The sequence below is a fragment of the Enhydra lutris genome, unplaced genomic scaffold (assembly GCF_002288905.1).
Source record: "Enhydra lutris kenyoni isolate GAN:26980312 unplaced genomic scaffold, ASM228890v2 scaffoldscaffold20, whole genome shotgun sequence".
Taxonomy (NCBI): Eukaryota; Metazoa; Chordata; class Mammalia; order Carnivora; family Mustelidae; genus Enhydra; species Enhydra lutris.
In genome coordinates this window covers 2395812-2418068 of record NW_019154104.1, presented here as the reverse complement: position 1 = coordinate 2418068, position 22257 = coordinate 2395812, and the positions used below count along the sequence as shown (strand labels likewise).

The 22257-nt window shown below is 43.8% G+C and overlaps 1 protein-coding gene across 3 annotated transcripts in view; it reads right to left on the bottom strand.

Annotated features, from left to right (window-relative positions):
- Positions 1 to 9578: 9578 nt before the first annotated feature.
- Positions 9579 to 22257, bottom strand: part of LOC111148648 (solute carrier family 39 member 9) — a 55568-nt gene continuing 42889 nt past the window's right edge. Inside the window, exons 4-7 of one of the 3 annotated variants that reach the window (XM_022505401.1) lie at positions 17256 to 17324; positions 15852 to 15937; positions 14172 to 14306; positions 9579 to 11742 (exon numbers count right to left, since the gene is read on the bottom strand). In XM_022505401.1, the coding sequence (XP_022361109.1) occupies positions 11512 to 11742; positions 14172 to 14306; positions 15852 to 15937; positions 17256 to 17324 (521 nt within the window). In that variant the 3' untranslated portion in view covers positions 9579 to 11511. The remainder of the gene's footprint in view (positions 11743 to 14171; positions 14307 to 15851; positions 15938 to 17255; positions 17325 to 22257) is intronic. The other 2 variants (XM_022505403.1, XM_022505402.1) reach the window with 2 other exon arrangements.

The following is a 22257-nucleotide window of genomic DNA, read 5'->3' as shown; positions in this document are numbered from 1 at the left end:
AGCCCTGGGAGAAGCCGTTTCTGCTTCCATTGTGTTGTCTGCCCTCGCTGGTGGGAGAGCTGAAGGCCAGGCGGATGGTTCTGAGGAAGACGAAACAAGCTGGTGACGATTCAGTGCCTTGGACCCAGCAGGGGCTGGTGTTGCTCAATCTTAACCAGGAACTGGGTGAGACCAGTCAAGGGCAGATGCTCAGCTCTAAGAACCTTGTTTACATCCTATCCATTTCGTTGAATTTTTGAAACAGTCTCAATGAGGTATGTATTAGTTTTCGTTCTCCAGGGGAGTAAAATGAAGTTCAAAAAGTTGTCTACTACTTTTCAAAAAGGTTGTCTACTGGGGCGCCTGGGTGGCTCAGTGGGTTAAGCCGCTGCCTTCGGCTCAGGTCATGATCTCAGGGTCCTGGGATTGAGCCCCACATCGGGCTCTCTGCTCAGCGGGGAGCCTGCTTCCTCCTCTCTCTCTGCCTGCCTCTCTGCCTACTTGTAATCTCTGTCTGTTAAATAAATAAATAAAATCTTTAAAAAAAAAAAAAAAAGGTTGTCTACTACTCCCCTAGTCATTTCTGGAGCATGAAACGCCCTCAAATATGTGCGGAATGTGGGAAGTGACAGGAATATATATTTTATTTTATTTTGGCCTTTATTTGTTTCCTCAGCTTTAGTGAGGCATGACTGACGTAAATATTTACATTGTTCAACATGACTTACTACATGCATATTGGGAAATGCTTACCACAATCAAGTTAATGTATTCATCACCTCACATAGTTACCATTTTGTTTGTGTGCCTGTGTGTGGTGAGAACACTTCAGACCTACTCTCAGCAAATCTCAAGTATATAATACAGTATTATTAACTATAGACCTCATGCTGTACACTCAATCTCCAGACCTTACTCATTTTATAACTGAAAGTTTGTATTCTTGGACCAACATCTCCCCATTCTCTGGTTCAATGAATTTGACTTTTTAAGATTCTACGTATAAGTGAGATCAGAGGGCATTTGTCCTTCTGTGTCTGGTTTCATTTCCATTATCATAAGGTCCTCCAAGTTCATCCATGTTATTGCAAATGGCAGAAAGTCCTTATTTTTACAGTTGAATACTATCCCATTGTGCATATATGAACCACATTTTCTTCATTTATTCATCCATCTGTAGACACTTACATAGTTGCCGTATCTTGGCTGTTGTGAATAACACTGCAATGAACATGGGAGTGCGGACATCTCTTCAGGATACTTCCTTTGAATATTATATCCTGAAGTGATATTGTTGAACCACAGGGTAGTTCTATTTTTAATTTTTTAAGCAATCTCCATGCTGTTTTCCATAGTGGCTGTACCAATTTACATTCCTACCAACAGTGCACCAGAGCTCCCTTTCCTCCACCTCCTTGCCAACACTTACTATCTCCTTTTTGACAGCAGCTATGCTATGTGTGAAATGATATCTCACTGTGGTTTTGATTTGCATTTTCCTGATTAGTGATGCTGAGCACCTTTTCATGTACCTGTTAGACATTCGTGTATCTTCTTTGGAAAAATATCTATTCAGTTCCTCTGCCCACTTTTTAATTGGATTTTTTTTTTTTTTTAATATGGAGTTGTCTTCTTTGGACATTAGCCCCCTATCAGATCACTGATTTACAAATATTTTCTCCCATTCCAGAGGTTGCCTTTTCATTTTGTTGCTGGTTTGCTGTGCAGGTTTTTGGTTCGGCGGAGTCCCACATGTTTATTTTTGCTTTTGTTGCTTTTGCTTTAGTTAAATCTTCATTTAGTGATAACACAGTAGTAGTTTGGTCCTCATGAGCCAATACTACCCCTGGATTAGGCATATTCCCTGGTGGATGATACCATATATTTTGTCCCTTAAAATCATCAGAGGGTGTGTGTACATTGCACATAAGCGTCTCGGTTGGTGTCCATACCAACACCCCTGCCTTGGTACTCGTATGTCTATTCCAGGCCTCTGCCCATTTTCTGATCAGGTTATACTGAGTCATGAGTTCCTTACATATTTTGGATATTAACTCTTATCAGATATATGGTTTGTAAATATTTTCCCCCATTCCTTAGGTTGTCTTTCCATTCTGATGATTTCCTTGGCTGTATGAAAGAACATACATCACCATGATGTTGCCTTTATCCAGAGTCTGCACGCCCACTTGATAGTTACCCTTGTTGCATGAAGCAGGTATTGGCACGGCCACAACACGTGACTAGCCCATGGTAAGGCAATGTGTGAATATTGACTGGGGTGCAGGTCACTGATCTTACGCTTCAGCTAGAGTGAGCCAGAGTCTTCCTTAACCCACTCCAGTCAGGAATGTGCAGGAAGACATTCTCAGGAAAGGGTGACAAGGGTCTCTCTGGAGTCACATCCTGATCGGGCCTCAAAAGCTCCCAGCAACTGGGACAAGAGCAGATCTTCCCATCTGGCGGCCTCCTCAGCTCCCAGCCCTCTTTGTCCCGAGCCCAGTCTCAGGCAGGTGGGCCAGGCTGGTGCGAAGTGAAGGACCCAGGAGTGTGCCTATTTTGGGTTCCCTAGGCTGCCTTGGCACTGATGTCAGGCTGCTAGCTAGACCCTGCACAAGCATCCCTATGGGGCCAAGAAGCTGAAGAGGCGGAAGAGATCTGGGCTCCAGGCCAGGCCCTCCTGCAGCACCAGATCTCATGGAAACTTTTTCCCTCCTCCCACCCTAATTCCATCATTGGGGTTCCAGTCCTGGATTCCACAAGGTATGGCACTAATTCAGCAGGAACCGCACCACCATCACTCGGGTTATCTCTGCTTGGTTCCTGTGGAACTCTGCCCCTCCTCGCATTCTAGTACGGTCTGCCTGCCTCCTTTGGTGCTTTCCTCTCTGTGTTTGCATCCCTTCCAGATGGTGAGATCCCTGAGGACAGAGTCTAGGGCCTGTAATAGATACTCAAGAGACACTTACTGAATCCATTAGTCGTTACTTGGCCCCATTCAGGGCCTGCAATTTCTTATTTGTTTGCACATCAAATGGAGCCTGACCCCCCCCAACCCCCACCCCCAGGTCCTCAATAAAAAAAACGGGATCCTGGTGTGGTGGGGAATGTAGGAGAAAACAATCTGGAGATGGCGGACTTGTTGCCTGCTTTTAGTGTTAAGAGGGGTTTAAATCCAGGCTCTGCCATCAGTTGTGTGAACTGAGGACAATCACCGGGCGTCTCTGGGCCTCAGGGTTCTCTCAGCCCCACTGGGTTGCATTCCTTCATCCCAACCTGTTGTCTGGGCTCTCCCTCAACTCTCGCCCCCAACACTGTCCCAGTCACGGCAGGTCTGATATTCTGAGAAGCCACCAAGCTTTCACAGCTCCTCAGTCCAGAGTGCTTTTCTTCTCATCTCCCCCAAATCCCGACTGCAAGATTCAGCTCGGATGACTCATCTTTTGTGAAGCCACACCCGCCTCCCCTTCTGAGGTTTAGAAGACCACCTACCTCTTTTTATTGAATTGTATATTCCACTTTGACTGCATTTTCCTTTTTAAAAAATTTTTTTAATATTCTAAGTAAAAATTTATTGACTTTCTAAGAATCCTTACACATTGAACACTGCTTCGAATTTATCACAGGAATTATTTCTCCAAAATGTTAGTCACAACTGGATTGAAAGAGTGTTTGGGAAATGTGGCAACTTTTTTTTTTAATTTTTATTTTATTATTTTTCTAGTCACATATATTATTTGTTCCAGGGGTACAGGTCTATGAATCCTCAGTCTTACGCAAGTCACAGCGCTCACTATAGCACATACCCTCCCCACCAGCCACCCTATCCCTCCTACCCCCTCCCCTTCAGCAACCCTCAGTTTGTTTCCTGAGATTAAGAGTCTCTTATGGCTTATCTCCCTCTTTGGCTTCATCTTCATTTTCCCCTCCTTTCCTCTGCCTTGTTTCTCAAATTCCTTGTATCAGTGAGATCATATGATATTCTCTCTGATTATTTCTCTTAGCATAATACCCTCTAGTTCCATCCATGGCGATGCAAATGGCAAGATTTCATTTTTGATGGCTGCATAGTATTCCATTGTATATATATACCACATCTTCTTTATCCATTCATCTGTTGATGGACATCTAGGCTCTTTCCATAGTTTGGTTCTTGTGGACATTGCTGCTGTAAACATTGGGTGCACGTGCCCCTTCGGATCACTACATTTGTATCTTTAGGGTAAATACCCAGAAGTGTTGGCACGTAGGGCAGCTCTGTTTCTGACTTTTTGAGGAACGTCCATACTGTTTTCCAGAGTGGCTGCACCAGCTTGCATTCCCATGACTGCATTTTTTTTAAGGTTTTATTTATTTATATGACAGAGAGAGATTGACAGTGAGAGAGGGAACACAAGCATCAGGAGAGGGAGAGGGAGAGGGAGAAGTAGGCTTCCTGCTGAGCAGGGAGCCCGATGCGGGGCTCGATCCCAGGACCCTGGGATCATGACCTGAGCCGAAGGCAGATGCTTAACCATCTGAGCCACCCAGGCGCCCCCCATGACTGTATTTTCTAAGGCCAAGCATGGGTCTCAGGCTCCTTTGCCTGCACAGGGCTTGGCAGCCCCCCAAGGGAACCCAAGAGGGTGGGGGAGTGGGGTACAGGGCACCGCATGCATGTTCAAAGCCAGGAGGCCAAGTGAAGGGGCTCGGGGAGTCAAAGGAGAGTATGTGCCAGCACAGACCAATGGCCCTGGGTCCCCGCAGTCCCACATTTGAGATGGCCTGAGCTGGCAGATTCTTGCATTACACGAAATAGTTCTGTTCTCATCAGCAGGGTCAGCCTTTGGCCAGGCTTCTGCCCTCTCTCCGCCTGGAGACGGCTCACACTTATTTGCCAATGTTGAAGTGTTTCTGGGAGGGGCCCAAGGACTTACTGCTTCCCCGCCCGCCAGTGGCTTTGGGGCACTAACATGGTCCAGTGGCATCCAAGGCCATCGCTGTGGGGAGCACACCGTTTAGGAACCCTGAAGGTATCCGGTGCTCCCCCTTGTGGGTGATGTGCAGATTAAAATGTATACATTCCTTTGGCTTCTAAGGGCAAGTACATTTCACTGGGGGAGAGGGATGTGTTCAGTCTGGCCAACAGACTCAAAGCCATTTCATGTTACAACCCCACACACTCTCCCAGGACCTCTGAGGAAAAGCCAAGGGGCTGGTTTTTCATCTGGAACAAAATTAATAATTCACTGGATCAGGTGCCAAGGGCTCCACCTGTACTTGATTAAAGACCCTGGGCTACATATATCAAAGACCTCGCGGCTTCATGTATCAAAAAGGGGTCCCGCCAACTGTCAGCATCATGCTACCCTTGGAATGTTTTCTCCAGGTCCAGTAGCAGACGTTCTTTTCTGGTTTCTCCAAATACCAAGCAGGGTGACGTCAGGGGCAGAAGAGAACGGGGGCGCGGGGGAGGATCTGCTCTCGTTCCTGCCCCTCCTGCTCCCACCTCCACCTTCACACAGGGCCTAGACAACTGGAAGAGGTGGAGGGTGGAGACTCCAGCAGACAGTGACCACAGAGGGGCCATGTTCCACGACATGTGCCCTTGGGTAAATCGAAGTGCGGGGTGGCAGAGGACTTTTGGAGAGGGAGAACCAAAGGATGGAAGGAAGACTGAGCTTCCACCTGGCCCTCTGTACAGAACTGTAACTAACACAGACGTTCGCCAGTGGGATGAGGGGGGGTGTCTCTGGGCCCCAGCCAGGAAGTGGGGGAGACAAGCAGGGATGAGGAAGAAAAAAAGTCACCAAGCTCCACCCTGAGGGGCCAGAGGAGCTTGTGGAGCACAAGGGTCTCTGGACTACCATGTCCATGAATGACCCAAGTGATGACACAACTCCTGAGGTCAGCCGGGACTGCGCCTGGGATGGCTGCTGGCAAGGAGGGAATCACAGAGACCCTGGCTAGGCCCAGTTATCTGTGCAATTTTACATCTGGGAACACAGACGTCACCTAGGGAATGGACATGTCACATATCACCTGTTGGTACCTCCCCTGTCCTTGAGCCAGTTCATGGCACCTTCTATGCGGAGTCCGTGTTCTCTCTCCTGTGCCACCAGGCCTTTGCCACGGAGGTCCTCCTGCTCCGAGAACGGTTCCTGACTGCTCCACCGGCGATTCACGCAGGCCTCCTCTCCCTCTCAATGTCGTTCCTGAAGCCTCGCTGTGGGTTCCTTGCTCCCATGCGTTCCCCAAGCACCCTGTGCCTGCCTCCCGGTCCTACTGGCAACTGTGTCTTCTTGTTTGAATCCTTCTTAGAATCACAAGGTGTTTATGGACTGGAAGTGACCCCTGCTCCCTTTTGAACACTCAGCACTTCCGAGTGCCCAGTCTGTAGGAAGGGCTCCGTGCTGAGTTAACGCTGCCGAATGAAGAGGTAAATGGAGAAGAGGTAGGGCTCAGCTTATATTCCATTCCACCTTCTGGATAAAATAGGACCTGTGTTCTCGTATACTTGACAGCCCTTGAAGTATCTGATGGTGGTTACCAAGTTCTGTTCCCCAAGAACATTCCAGATGAAGGCAAACATTCAGTTCCTTCCACATCTCTTCAAACGCTCTGGCTTCTCATCCTGTCTCCACTGGGCTCCCTCCTCTGATGGCTCTCGTATATGTTAGGATCCCTCCATAAAGAAGGCAGTCGGAACGGGACAGGTCTTCCCTCACATTCCTACCCAACTTTAGAAAACTGGGCAATGGCGAACATTGCAACAGAAATGAGGAGTGGAGCCCAAAATGGGAACCAGATGTTCAGGTCCCTCAGTCAGTCACACAGCACCTTACCAACTTTAGCTGGTTGTGGGTTAGGAACCCAAACCTAGTTAATTTCCCACCTGTACACTCAGCCCCGTGTGCAGACTCGCACCTCAGTGTGAGCTCGGGCAGAGCCAGATGCAGGGCCGGCAGCTGGTCTTGCCGCTGGCCAGAGCCCTGCTACAGATTAGTGCCACTCAGCATCGGGTTAGAAAGTGCCTCCTCAGGGAACACCAATTCATTCAACCACACCGATTCATCCAGAACCTAGCTTCCTGGAGCTTATATTTTAGTAGGGAAGGACAAAGTAAGGATATATATTAGAAAGCAAATTAAAAGGTGACCAGTGCTACTAAAAAAGAAATAACAGAACAAATTAAGGAGCACTGGGGCAAGGTGGGACAGATTAGTTTTAAATAGGGTGGTCACAGGGGGCCTAACTGAAGGAGACTTTAGATCAAGGCTAGAAGGAGGTGAGGGAGCCGGGGAAGGGCATTTTAGACATAGGGATTGGACACAAGGTCCCTTATTTCTGACACTGTAAAAAACTACACTGCAGGATGCTGCCCTAACTTCTAGGCATTAGAAACAAATTTACAAACTGAACTTCTATTAAAATCTCTATTTCTAGGGTCAGGTGTTCACAGCCTCTATATATTCCTAGAGCAATTCTGTTCTTGGACTGAATTCACTGTGATGGGGGTCTGTTGCCTGCTTCTCTGAGTATACTACCTCCCTAAATATTTCTTAAAAATGCTGGCAAAGCAAAGTAAAAGTCAACGAGTTAGTATCCTTTGGGACACATGGTATATTGTTTCCTTCATCTCTCTTCCTCCTTTGCATCCCTCCTTCCCTAAAGGATCTGCATATAGTGGGTGCATCTTTCCCCTGTCCTTGAAAGCTTTTCATTACCTTTTCTGATGTTCAAATGTGGGTCAAGTCTAGTCGTCAAACAGAGCAGCAAACTGGCAAGAGATTAAGTAATGAGCCACTCACATAAGGTATCCACTAATAAAAATTTAATATCATAAAACAAATCAGAAAACAGCAAAAAAAATTATTTTAACCATTCACAATTAACGTGGAGAGACAAAATTATAAGGCAGCCATCCATGGAATGATTTCATGTTTACAAAGGATCCAGAAAAAGGGACATTTAAAAATCACTGTTCAGGCTACTGAACCAGGGGAACTGCAGTTTTATCCCATGAGATTTCCAACTTGATAGAAGATGCTATCAGAAAACAAATCAAAGCCAATTTCCTTCCGTTCAGCTGAGCATCTCTAGAGAATTCCCAATGGTTGTCTAGTCCTTTCCTACAAGTCACAAATTTCCTTCAAGTCTCCTGGGGTGAATCTAGATGTCTCAGGTACAGGGCAGGAGGTGGGCTCCATCACTGGTTTTAATGTCATAGCATCTTCAACAGTGCTCCTGGGATCATTCTGTTTTGAGCAGAACTTTTCTAACAGAAGGATGGTTCTCTTGTAGAACACCTTCCATTGCAGCAGTCTGGGAGAATTTGGTCTCACTATTCTCATCTCCTAAGAGGCCCAGAGGACCTGCAGGCAAGAACATTTTCTGGTTCTAGACAGCTCCCCTGTTTAGTACCTAGCTACCATGGGTTTGAGGGGCGTAACACTCCAATGCTGGTGTGTCTTCCTAGTTCAAATCCTTGAAAAAGAGAAAAACCAGGCAGTGACACTTACAAGTAGGCTGGTAAAAGACACAATTTCATCGTCTCCTCTCTACAAAGAACTGACCCCTCAAAATGACCACCTCTGTCCTTTCTCTAACGATTCAAAATATAGGAAACCGGGCTGACTCAACTGTTTTGAATAGGGAGATAAAAAGGTGATGGGGGAAGAGAGAACACATAGGCTCTGTAGATGGAACTGTTTCCAATTCGCTACGCTCCAGTGCAGAGCCTTCGCCTAAAGAAATCTGGCAGCAGCGTGCACAAGAAAGCAGCCAGCCCTGGAAGGGCGCTGCTTCGGGGAAGTAGGGACTGATATGCTATCCGCTGGAAAACAAGGGAGGGGAATGGACCAGTAGCATTTTCCACCTTCATTTGCCATTTAAGAGTGCATTCGGAATCGGAAGAAATCTGCCCCTACCGAGGAAATGGGGACAAATTGCAATGAAGACCAAGTCTGGTTACGAGGAAGGAGGGCCGTGCCCGTCATCATCAGCTGCATCTCTTTGGTAGCCGGTAATTCATTCCATCAGTAATCACGGCAGCAACCTGAGACTGCCAATGTTTCCAAATGTGTGAGCGCATTAAGGCATCTACATCGAAGGAGGCAGTAAACACGAGAGGAAAACAGAACTGAAATGTGCCAGTAAGTGACCACCACTGCGGCCCCGTCTGGGACACCGCCCAGCACGAGCAAGTTCGTCCCCCTGTGAAGAAGGCCTCTGCCACGTTGCTCGGTCCCCTGCTGCCTGGAGGTGCCTTTGAGCCCTCTGAGGTTAGTACGGCCATTTCTGCCTGCTGACCAGGAGAGAAATGAGTAGCTCCGGAGGCAGCAGCTTTAAAATCTGGGAAAGCCCACAGCTCCCGAGGGCTGACAGGCCTTAAAAGGTGTGCTTGTTAATGTGAGGTCCACAGGGGAAGGCAAATTTGGAGGTTTGATGGTTCAGTCCTTGCCAGAGTTCAAGCCCCCCCCCCCCCGCAATATATTCTAGCCAAACTTTTAATGATGGCAAGGCACTGCTCAAAGAGGCTTTGGCCGGCAGAATGAATTTCTCATCATTGCACGCAACAGGATGATAGAAAGTGCTGCTACCCAAACCAAACCAGACACTAAGATGTACTATTTATTTAACAAAGTAAATTTTCAGGGAGAATCAAGGCAACCATGACATCTCAGAGGACCAGATGAAGCCCCATGACTCCTATAAGTCAGAGTTGTTATCAGGAAAGACACTCAGACTTTCCGGAGTGTACCTTCTGTTGGTTTTGCTATCATATGCAATGGTTGCCAGCCACTATACAAAACCATATCCTATGAATGCTACTTTGGTCTACGGCCAGCAGAGGGCTCACAAGCTCTATTTCCGTAGCTGTGGACCCAGTGACAAATCTAGGAAGGAAATAAAGAAATTATAGGCATGCTGGCATGTACGTCATATAAAATATCTTACGAACTCCTAAACCCACTGCCCTGAAGAAAAAAGCCTTGGTTCCCTCTTTATATAATGTGTTTTGAAATGGTACAGAAAATCAAAAATAAATTAATAACAAAGTATTATACACTTAGTTGATAACACAAAGTTTACAGGGATTTTGGCAAATATGGAAAAACCATCCCAGTTCGTTAAACACTTTTACTATCTCGACTGTTTAAATGACCAGAATATTAGTGATTGTGTCATCTCATATACATAGAAGTGATATTTTAAGGGCTTAACGAAGTTGCATTTGACACAAAGGTAACTTCATTGAAGGGAATAAAGAACAGAAACAATGTTATCTTCATCAACACAGTTCAAGAAGTGGTTGTCCTGATGAGAATTCAATTCACACAGATAACTAACGTGGCCACCCGCAGTACGCAGCAAATTATAGACAGGGAGGAGGGGCATGGGGGAGGAGTCCAGAGAAAAGCATGGAGAAGATGAAGAGACAACAGACATGATTTCAATAAGCTTTAAATCAAGAGGCGAACATTTCCCACTTGTCATACGTCTCGACTTTCTTCACTGCTACAGGTACTTATGTGATGCTGACCTAGCACTCCCCAAGGGACACCAAGTATTTTGCCATAGGGACTGATAGTGTGCTAATTTAAATATATAAAAAGAAAAAAAGAGACAACATAGGTCTTGGTAATCTTACTTTTGAAAAGATTATGACAAAGATGTCAGTTACTATCCAAATTCACTTAAAATTAACATCCTTTCATTTCAAAAGACACTTTGGGACCTGGCTGCTCTGGAAGGAAGGCCCGAGTGGGCCTGAACCTACCCGAACTTGGCTCCTCTGCAAGGGAGGCAGGAATTCTGCAAAGGAGACCTTGAGAGGAAATTCTCATTGCCTCCTTTAATGCTAGTTCATCTCTGTGGCTCCAGGATGGGACAGCAGTCTCGCTTTAAAGAGGCAGGTGCAAAAGGAGATGTTAAGTCTCTCCAGACATCCTCTTTTCAATGGACAGCTCTCGAGTAAAAAGTCAGCTTTTCCTGTGCCTTGCTGTCATTTTCCTGACTCTTGCCCCAAATAAACTACAATTCTCTTTAGCATCTAAGACAGTGGGCATTATAACCTTTCCCAAGGTATGTGGCAGAGATGCTAAAGCACCGGTCTCACACGGCGACAACCATGTTCAAAATCAATGGACAAAGTAAGTGGCAGAGCCTCTAAACCAAGAAAGAGATTTAGCTTAATTATGAAACACTGTACTTTCATAATTACTGTTTCACTGTGAGTATGAAGTTGTCCACTTTCCCTTAAAATGAAATTCCATCTTCCCTGAGAATAGGGTTAAGAGAAACATCAAAACTCAAAATGCCAAGGGCCCTTTAAAAAAAACAACACAACGGAATGTCTGTGTCCAGTCGCAACGTGTTGTTTCTACTCTAAAAGCTTTCCATTGCTCCAGGTTTTAATCTCACCTCCCTCTGGACTCTAGGAGTACGGGTGGAGATGGGCAAGGTGAGACAAGAGACCGAGGGAGTGAGCAGCTGTCCCGTGCTGGCTGGCCTCCCAGGACGGCAAACAGCCGAGGCAGAATCCGACGTTTAATGCTGGTGCCCTACTGACAGGATGAGCGGGATGAGGCAACCCAGGACCAGGGCGGCCACCTCCAGGCGGCTGAGGCCCCTCCCGCCAGCGGGGTCAGATTTGTGGCTGTGCCCCATTCCGCCCACCTCAGGGAGGACATGTACTGTGGCAACATAAAGAAATGTCCCGGCAGAGAAAAGCATGGCCACTCCAGTGGCATTGACCTCTGAAAGGGCTTCTTTACTGCTCTGTGAATTAAGAGGGAGAGAGAAAGAAGGAAAATTAAAACCAGTAAAATTCAGGGTCAGGAAAGTCCTGATTAAAAAAAACAACACCACTCAGTATCACAACTGGTGCGATATGGGACACTGGGGCAACTTGGTATCAGAGCAATTTTGTTATTGATGAGAAACTTCCAAATTTAAGACTACTGATGACGTACACAACTGCTTTTTTTTTTTTTTAAAGATTTTATTTATTTATTTGACAGAGATCACAAATAGGCAGAGTGGTAGGCAGAGAGAGGAGGAAGCAGGCTCTCTGCTGAGCAGAGAGCACTGATGCGGGGCTCGATCTCAGGACTCTGGGATCATGACCTGAGCCGAAGGCAGAGGCTTTAACCCACTGAGCCACCCAGCGCCCCAACAACTGCTTTTTATAAGTTTTATAAACTGCTGTTTATTGCCACAAACACAACTGCTTTTTCAAACAAATTTCAAGTCTGGTTGAACAGTCTGGCATGTATTATTCTTACAATGGAACCAATGGCATTATTAATGCAGGTGTTCAATTTCACACATTCATTCATTTATTCTACTAACATTTAACGAACATCCCTATACACCAGGCTCTAGGATGGTGCTTGAGATACAGTGGTAATCCAGACGCGGTACCTGCCCTCACAGAGGCTGGAAACAGCTTATAAGCTAATCCTGACACAATGAATTTCAATTTTTTCTATTACAAAAGTGGACCTATGGACTATGACAGTTAATTAAATTTTTAAGAAGAGAATACACCATATTGTAACATGTAACCCCATGCCTCCAGAATTATACCTTCTTGTCAGAAGTTCTATGATAAACAGGGTAATACTTAAAAAGGAACTATATACTGCTTGTTGACTGAAAGGAGAAAAGCATCGGGGCACCTGGGTGGCTCAGTGGGTTAAGCCTCTGCCTTCGGCTCAGGTCATGATCCCAGGGTCCTGGGATCAAGCCCCGCATTGGGCTCCCTGCTCAGCGGGGAGCCTACTTCCTCCTCTCTTTCTGCCTGCCTCTCTGCCTACTTGTGATCTCTGTCAAATAAATAAATAAAAATCTTAAAAAAAAAAAAAAAGAAGAAGAAAAGCATCTTCAAATGATCACAGGGGGTTTTTACAACACCTCAGTTGTTAGCAATCCAAATCAACGAACCTGATGAACGGGAACTTAATCGTGTTTTAACGACCTCATTTCTCGTATTTTTTTTTTTTAATACAAGTTTTACTGTATCAACTATGAATGGAATGACACTCAGAACCAATGACCATCAGAGAGAGTATGGGGGAAAGCAGTTCCAATGAACTAGCCCTGAGTTAGCTTGGTTCTAAGATTTTCCTCCTGTGGCGGATCAGTTGACACTGAAGTACCACAGTGAGGGCTGTTAAGACCTGCAGCCCTACGCCTGGGTGCCTCAGTCATTAAGCGTCTGCCTTCAACTTGGGTCATCATTCCACCTGGGATCGAGCCCCGAATAGGGCTCCCTGCTCAGCAGGAGGCCTGGTTCTCCCTCTCCTACTCCCCCTGCTTGTGTTCCCTCTCTCACTGTCTCTCTCTGCCAAATAAATAAATAGAATCTTAAAAAAAAAAAAAAAAAGACTACAGCCCCAGGGGACAGAATTGGAAGGCAGGGAAAGGTCCACCTTGAACAAAAGGGAAGAATGCCCAGGCTCAGAACTGACAAAGAACACATGTTACTTGAGGTCTGATGTTATGTTCAGTGCAATGATAAAGAACTGGATATTTAGTATTTGGTGACATGAGAATATAGACATCTCTGCTCATCCCCTATTCTCCTCAAAACTGCTGTTTGCTTGTCCCTCACTCTTCATGCACCTGCTTAAACATTAAATTTGTACTGTTGTGACTTATTATATACCTGTCAAACAAAATTAGTGTGTTTGGTTAGGCTTCAGTTAAGCTATTTTAAAGATCATATATCTGGGGACACCTGGGTGGCTCAGTCAGTTAAGTGTCTGCCTTCAGCTCAGACCATGATCCCAGGGTCCTGGGATTGAGTCTCACATTGGGCTCCTTGCTCAGCAGTGAGTCTGCTTCTCCCTCTGCCTGCTGCTCCCCCGCTTGTGCTCTCTCTCTCTGACAAATAAATAAAATCTTTAAAAAATAAAAAATAAATAAAGATAAAAAAAAATAAGGATCATGTATCTGTGCAAATATTTCCAGAACTGATGGGGAAGAAATTTTCAAAATAAATGAACAGGAAAAATGCTCTAAATTTATGAAGAGAATGCCATGGAATTAAGATGTTTACTTTGTACTGGCTTTTACTCTTAATTTCATCTTTAGTTTGAATGGGTAACTTAATTGCATAATTCAACATAGAAGACCACAGGTTCTGGTAAATCACAAAAGAATTAGACACTTGTCTAGATAAGCTAGGAATGAGTCAGACTTACCTTACTTAGTCCTAAGTATGTCACCATGGACATAACTGGTGCCGCCAGTGCAAAGACAAGTAAGTGTTTCCGGATTCGATTCCGTTCTAGGCCAGCATGCATTAAGAAGGAAACCAGCCCAAAAGCAGCTGGTGCCTAGAAAAGAAAAAGTATTCCTAATTACTCTTAAAGTATGGATCACTTCTATATTACAAAGCATATGTCATTTGACTGAATTCTCACCAAAAAACAAAAACAAAAAAACAACCAGGCATGGTACCAAGACTGAGTTCTGCCTTTTAGGAATTAATGTTCTAAGCTAAGAAAATATCCTGTGTCTGTGTGTGTGTGTGTATGTGTGTGTTTCAGCAAGAAAAGAGTACAAGAAAACAAAAACATTTATGAAGAAAAATTACTTTAAAATATAGAAATCTTGGGGCGCTTGGGTGACTCAGTGGGTTAAGCCTCTACCTTCGGCTCAGGACATGATCTCAGGGTCCTGGGATCGAGTCCTGCATCGGCTCTCTGCTCAGCAGGGAGCGTGCTTCTCCCTCCCCTTCTGCCTGCCTCTCTGCCTACTTGTGATCCCTCTCTCTCTCTCGCTGTCAAATATATAAATAAATAAAATCTTAAAAAAAAAATAAAATATAGAAATCTATAGAGAATTTAAGAGTTTGTGTACATGACAGAAACACTGGCTGTGTTCACACAAAAACCTGTACATGCTTACACCGCTCCAGTTATAATTGCCAAAAAACTGGAAACAACCCAAGTGGCCATCAGCAGGTGACCGGATGAACAACTGTGGTACATCCGTACCAGGGACTACTGCTGGGCGATAAAGGATCAGCGAATGATACTCAGATATCACGGACAGACCCCAGAGACGCTGGAGCGGCATCAGTAAGTTTACAGAAAGTAATGGAAACAGCGTGATACTGTAACAAGGAAAGACAGAACAGGATGGAAAGCACAGGACAGAACCTTTTAGTGTATGAAAAGGTTGATATTATGAGTGAAAGAAGCCAGTCTCAAAAGAGTATGTACTATATGATTCCAATCGTATGACATTCTCAAAAAGAGCTGCGGGGAGGCCGCTGAGTGGTTTCCATAGGTTGGGGGTGGTGGGAGGAGGTTTTGGGGTAATGCAGCTGTTCTATGTCCTGATTGTGGTTGCACAGATCCATACAAGTGTTAAAATTGGTAGACTAACTGGGGCGCCTGGGTGGCTCAGTGGGTTAAAGCCTCTGCCTTTGGCTCAGGTCATGATCCCAGGGTCCTGGGATCGAGCCCCACATCGGGCTCTCTGCTCAGCAGGGAGCCTGCTTCCCTTCCTCTCTCTCTCTCTCTCTCTGCCTGCCTCTCTGCCTATTTGTGATCTCTGTCAAATAAATAAAAATAAAATCTTAAAAAAAAATCGGTAGACTGATTTACCATTGATAATTTAACAAAATAAAATTAAAAATTATCTGTAAAAAAAAAAAGTTTGTGTACATGACCATAAAAAAAGTCCCTTCAAGTGAGAGTTTAAGAGTAACAAAAAACCCTAGCTATGAACAGAGCCTGTCAATTATCTCAAATGAATGGCAATTATGAAAACAACTAAAAAAGTCTTCCCATTCCAAAAAAATACCAATGTCCAAGAGAAATTTTAATTATGAATATATTCAATATCAAATCTTCCACTAAAATTCCGCTTACCTTATGTAGCATTATTGCCACAAACACAATTAACTGGACGCTAGTCTGTGAAGTAGAGGCTGCTGCTCCTAAGGCCACTCCATCCGCTAAATTTGGAAAAAAAGAAAATGTAAAACAGTATAAAAACAACAACAACAATGTAGTATCATGTGTGGGCTTTAGAGTCAGGTAGAGCTGTGTGACTCTGGGAAGGTTCCTTAACTTTTCTGAACCTTAGCCTTCTCACCTCTAAAATGGGCTCAAGGAAGTATGTATTCTTGGGATTTCCATGAGGGTTAAATGAGATAACATTACGTAAACAGCATAGCACCTGGCCCCAAGTATGCAATATGTCTGTCAGCTGTTAAAACAGAAATTGCAGAGATTGCAAAGTAAGCATCTCTGCATCTTGTAGATGAAAAAAAAACCAAACAAAATAAAGACTCCAACTCCACATAGGTGACTTATGCTCAAGAAGTAAATATTGGCAGAATGGGTGAACTTCTGTCAGATAAGCATGTTATACTAGAAAGGTCCAGGTGACAGTGTGTCCTCTTCCACACGCCTTGTCGGTCACAGACACCTACTGTGGGACTGGTCTTCAGTTATGACTCTAAGGCATGCCCAGTCAGCGATCCCGCACCATCTGTACTCTACAGCCCACCCCTGCCTCAACAGGCACTTTGGGTTTATACTGAGCAACAGAGCTCCTCAGTACCAAAATGTCAAGGCTCTTTTCCAGATGAGGCTCTAAGGGCAGAAGTCAGCACATTTTTTCTTAAAGGGCCAAAGACAAAATATTTCAGGCTTTGCAAGCCATCTGCTCCCTTGCAGTCACTGCCCATTCTGCCATCACTGTGCAAAGGCAGTCACAGATAATATGTAAACAAGTGGGCATCATTGTGTTCCAAAAAACTTTATTTATAGGCACTAGAATTCAAATTGTGTGTAATTCTCATGTGCCACAAAATATTTTCCTCCATTAAAAAAATATAAAAACTGGGCGCCTGGGTGGCTCAGTTGGTTAAGCCATGGCCTTTGGCTCAGGTCATGATCCCAGGGTCCTGGGATCGAGTCCCGCATCGGGCTCCTTGCTCAGTGGGGAGCCTGCTTCTCTCTCTGCCTCTGCCTAACACTCTGCCTGCTTGTGCTCTCCCTCTCTCTCTCTCTGACAAATAAATAAATAAAATCTTTAAAAAAAAAAAAAAATATATATATATATATATAAACTGTTCTTAGCTTGCAAATCCCCGACACTGAGTCTGCCTGGGCCAGTGCTTGTGTGGGAGGACTTCATGAAGAAACCCTCTCCCCAAAGGCCAGCCTAAGGGCAGTTCATGCGGATAGTCCCTGGGATGTACACACTAAGCCTCCCATGCCAGGACCTAAGAGAAAGGGGTCTCACCATCACCCAACCCTACCTACCTGCAGCATGGACAACGAGACCCAGGGTGGTGGTGATTTTGGAATTGCTGGGCCTTGCTGTTTCTGGATCTGAAGTACAAATAAACAAGTCAGCCACGATGCAATGTGAAACAGAAAGTGTTAGAACAAATGACCTGGAAGTAGAATTCTTTGAAAGCTCTTCAAGTTTTGATTGTATTTTCCCTATGACTGTCTTTTCTCTTTGGCTTCAAACACTTAGAAGTTTCCCCTGTCCTGAAAGAGGCGGGGAAGGAAGGGACACTTCATTAGTCCCAGCCTTCCCTGAACAGACAATATGGGACCCCCAACCCCCCAACTGCCTCAACTGCCTCTTAACCCTCCAGCTCTCCCTGGAAAGTGTTCCGTGGCCTCTTGGTGTGTCTCCACAGACCTATCTCGTCACTGCCCACCTACCCCTCTCCCCCAGCCTCCTGCAACTTTATCTTCATTCTAGTACCAAAATGTCTGTCATGTTTTGCCCTTCTCTATTTTATTGCCACTGTCCTAACCTAAATCTGCACCCACCTGAACGTCAATGAGCAACAGGCTCCCAGCTGGTCTCCCCCTGTTCTCATTTCTCCCTCATCTAACTCATCTTCCACATCCTTGTTGGATTCAACTCTGAATCACCCCACTCTTCTGAAATGCCAGTTATCTACTGCTTTTCAGATTCAGTCCACACTGGGTGCCTAATATCTTTATTAGCTGGTATCATCTGATTCCTCACTACTTAGTCCAGTTACACCAGTTTCTTTAACACCTTCTAACAAAACCTTCTCATTGTCCTTTCCCCAAATCTCTCTTCCTTAATTCTGGGCATGAACTTAAACTTCTCAGTTCATCAATCTGAAACCTAGCCACTGTTCAAAGTCTAATTCTAGGACCACTTCCCTCCAGAAAGAATCAAAGATTATTTCCAGGTCAAAGGTTCCCCTTAAGCCAAGAGCTCTATGTGCACAGACTCTACATGCTACTTCAGATCTGTTCCTAGATCACAGCTGAGATATATGCAGCTATTTTCACTCAAATAGGTCTGATATCCCCAGATTGACTGTAGACTACACAAAAGTGAGTTTTCCACTTCTTTCCATTTCTTTTTTACATCTTACAGAATGTAGCACAGCACTGGAAACCCAACAGCTGCTTAAAAAATCCTTATTGGAGAGAGGAAAGAATATTTCTCTGTGTCACATTAATGTTTCTGCTATGGCAGGAAATACACAAGCGAGTAAATAATGTCCAAACAACATAAAATTAAAAGATGGGGACATCAAAAAGCCAGATGAAATGACAGATGGACATTAGCCAAATAAATTCCAAAGGACTTAATCTTCTGGAAAAAACCAGAACACAGAAGGAATGGTTTAGAGTGGAAAAAAACATATGTAAGTGAAGTAATATGTTATCTTTTTAATAAAAATAAAATTACCGTCTGGTTAAACACTACAAGGTAGGGACAGTAAGGCCCCTAATTGGTCGGAGACACCAAATATTTCAATGTAGCCCCAAACTGTGAAGAGTATCATATTATACTGTGTGCCAAGCTTGTTTTGACTTTCCTTTATACAGTCTTGAGGTATGGTTATAAATAGCATCTTAAATAAATATTAGAGGCTTTAAAATTAAAACACAGTGTTTACAAATCTATAGGAAAAGACTGTACTTCAGCATAAATTTAATAAATGAATTTTTACTGATATTTAACAATATATAAAACCCTGTAGATAATAGGTAAAACCAAATTGTTGGATACATGAAAGCAAGCAAAAACAGTGACTTCAGAGATGAAACAGGAGGAAGAATAAAGGAACACAAGCTATTTTTAATTCTTTGTATAGGATTATAGGGCACCAGTGGGCCTTTAAATGCATTTAAAATGGAAACTGATGAGAATCACGAAAATGTCATAAATGCCACTGGGAGCAACTATGTAATGCAGTTGGAATCAAATACCATCCCACCAGAGGGTGCTTCTCATTTGCTATTTAGTGAAAGCACGCAAATAAAATCCTTTATCCCTAAATCAATTTCCCAATACATGTAAGACCGTTGAAAAAGAAAAAGTGTATGGAAAAATACTGAAAAGAAATAATATGTGCAAGGAGACTAACAAAACAAAAAGTACCCTTGGACTAAAAAGGCTAATTAAGTTCAATGAATTTGGAAAAAAAAAAACAAATAAAACCATTTATTTGGAAATAATTTCAAATCTTTCAAGTAATCTTTCAAATAAAAGTTTGAAATAATCTCTCAAATCTTCAGAAAAGTTTTAAGAATGTTCAAAAAACATTTATTACTCATTTCTCAGAATGACCTACTATCTAACATTTTGCCCCATTTGCTTCATTATTTGTGCTCATGTTCTTTCTGTATCCAAATGACACACACACACACACACACACACACACACACTTTTTTCAAAATAAGTTGCATACATGAAAACTCTTTACCCCCAGATATTTCAAATACCTAAGAGAAAGGATATTGTCTTACATAATCACATTACAATGATCAACTTCAGTAAATTTAATATTGATACTTTTTTTCTCATTTCTCTTGCATATTTTAATTTTGTTAACTGTCCAGGAATGTCTTTCAGAGCATTTTTCCCTCCCAGGAAGGATCCAGTCTGGGATCATATATGTACTTAGTTGTATCTCTTTAGTCCCCTTTAATCTGGAGCATTTTCTTTGCCTTCGATTTTGCAACAGTGGTATCTCTAAAGAATACATGTCCCTTTCTGGGCCTTTCTTGTTTTTTAATAGAATGATTCCTTCCAGGGTGCCTGGGTAGCTCAGGTCATGATCCCAGGATCCTGGGATGGAGTCCCACGTCGGGCGCCCTCCTCAGTAAGGAGCCTGCTTCTCCCTTTCCTGCACCCCCCATTTGTGCTCTTTCTCTGTCAAATACATAAAATCTTAAAAAAAAAAAAAAAAGAAAAAAAAGAAAAAGAATGATCCTTTCCTTTTGGGTTTGTCTGATGCGGCCTGAGATTATGCATCCTCAGATGGAATACCACACAGGTGCTGCTTCTCAGGATGTCTAGAGGCACAGAATGTATGTCTATCTGCTGCTTGCTAGTACAGCGTATTTTGGATTATATCCTGGAAATTGTGAATATCATTTTGTGGATACTCCGGATTCAATTATATGCCTCCAAAGAGTGTCCACTTTGTGTTTTCCCTGAAGTCACTTGGTTTGGCTTAAACTGCCAAGTCTGTCTTTCGGGCAGCTGCCCGAATCCCAGGTCAGTTCTTTCCTCTTTAGCTGAGTCTGCCTGCAAAAGAATGGTTCGGGGCTCAGCTAGACTTGGGCTGAGTTTATACATAAAATCCGGGGCTGTGTTTCTCTGTACCTCTCCTTTCTAAGATTCTCCCCTCAATTTCCAGTGGCTGTAGCTACCTGACCTCTAGTTCCTTAGGCCAGAGAGACCGAGTTTTCTATCAGTTTTAGCTACCCTAGCTGGGCGCTGACTGCTTAAAAGCAGTAAAAACAGAAATTTACCCTATTCTAAGGGTTGATGCCCCTTCAGAATTTTCCTGCTTTAGGCCACTCCCTAGTGTCTTTTCATAGAGGTTTTTTTTTTTTTTAAAGATTTTATTTATTTATTTGACAGAGAGAAATCACTAGGCAGAGAGGCAGGCAGAGAGAGAGGAGGAAGCAGGCTCCCCGCTGAGCAGAAAGCCCGACATGGGGCTCAAACCCAGGACCTGGGATCATGACCTGAGCCGAAGGCAGCTGCTCAACCCACTGAGCCACCCAGGCGCCCCTCATAGAGGTTTTTAAAAATTTTCCCAGTTATCTGTGGGGAGGCTGGTCTGATAGGCACTTATTTGCCCACATTGCAAACAGACACCGATGACTTTAACCTTGATCATCTATCTGGTCAAGTACTACCGGATTTCTTTATTTCATTACTCCTTTTTCCCTTGCAACTAATAAACAAATCAAAATTTACTCCCTATATTTAACATTTGTTGATTCTGGCATGTGCCAATTTTTACCACAAAGCTTGCAAAAAGGATTTTCTCTTGCCAGCACTCTTTCTACACTTACAAGTTGGCATTTAGCAACCCACTGGAAGCAAGTGTTCTCCCTCCTCCTCTTCTCTTTCACATGGATGTGCTCAGCGTTTCCCATTTTCTCAATGGTTTTTGTTTCATTACTGTTCATAATTATTTTTGGTGCTCAAACTGTCTTAGATCTGGCCAGCGGGAACCCCTTCAAGCTGGTTCTAAACTCTGTGACAAGCTTCCATTTTTTCCCTTCCTTCCTACTTTTTTTTTTGAGCACTAGATGTTCCAAGCTCATTTTGTACTTACCCTGCCCCTCTCCTGGAATCAGCCATTTCTCTGAAGAGCACTGGTATGCTCATTGCTACTGGGGTGTCTTTACTTCTAGGCCCTCTCTGCAGACAGAGCTAGGACATACATACATGTATACATAAACACACACGTATATATCTACACATATACACACATATACACACATACATTTTAGAAACCATGAGTCCAATAGCTCCAATTCCAGTCCATCCCTATAGGGGTTCTTTCTTGCCTTCCCCCATTCCATATTTGTACATCCCCTCTTCCACAGTAAGAACTCTGCTTCCACCAACAGCAACACACTTACTCAAGTGAGAGTAACACTTGCTTAATCCTAGAATACATCTAAAACAGTTTCAGAATTGTTTTCACCTGTACCTTCACAAAAAGCAAAGCCTACTAAAAAGAGTTCAGTAATTTTTTATGCTTCTCCTCCAACTCCATTCAAAACTAAAAATATATAGTCAAATACTATATTCATATGTCATCTGAGTTTTTTCTTAAATCCCCTTCAGTGTGATTGTGTTATTCATTTGAATTACAGTTCACCTGCTTCAGTTAGCTTCCCCTAACCTTGTTGATTTCATTTTATTTTTTGAATATGGGAAATTGCAGCATGTTTCCAAAAGTCAAGACTACATCAAAGAGGCATGCCCAGGGAAGTACCATGCCCTCCT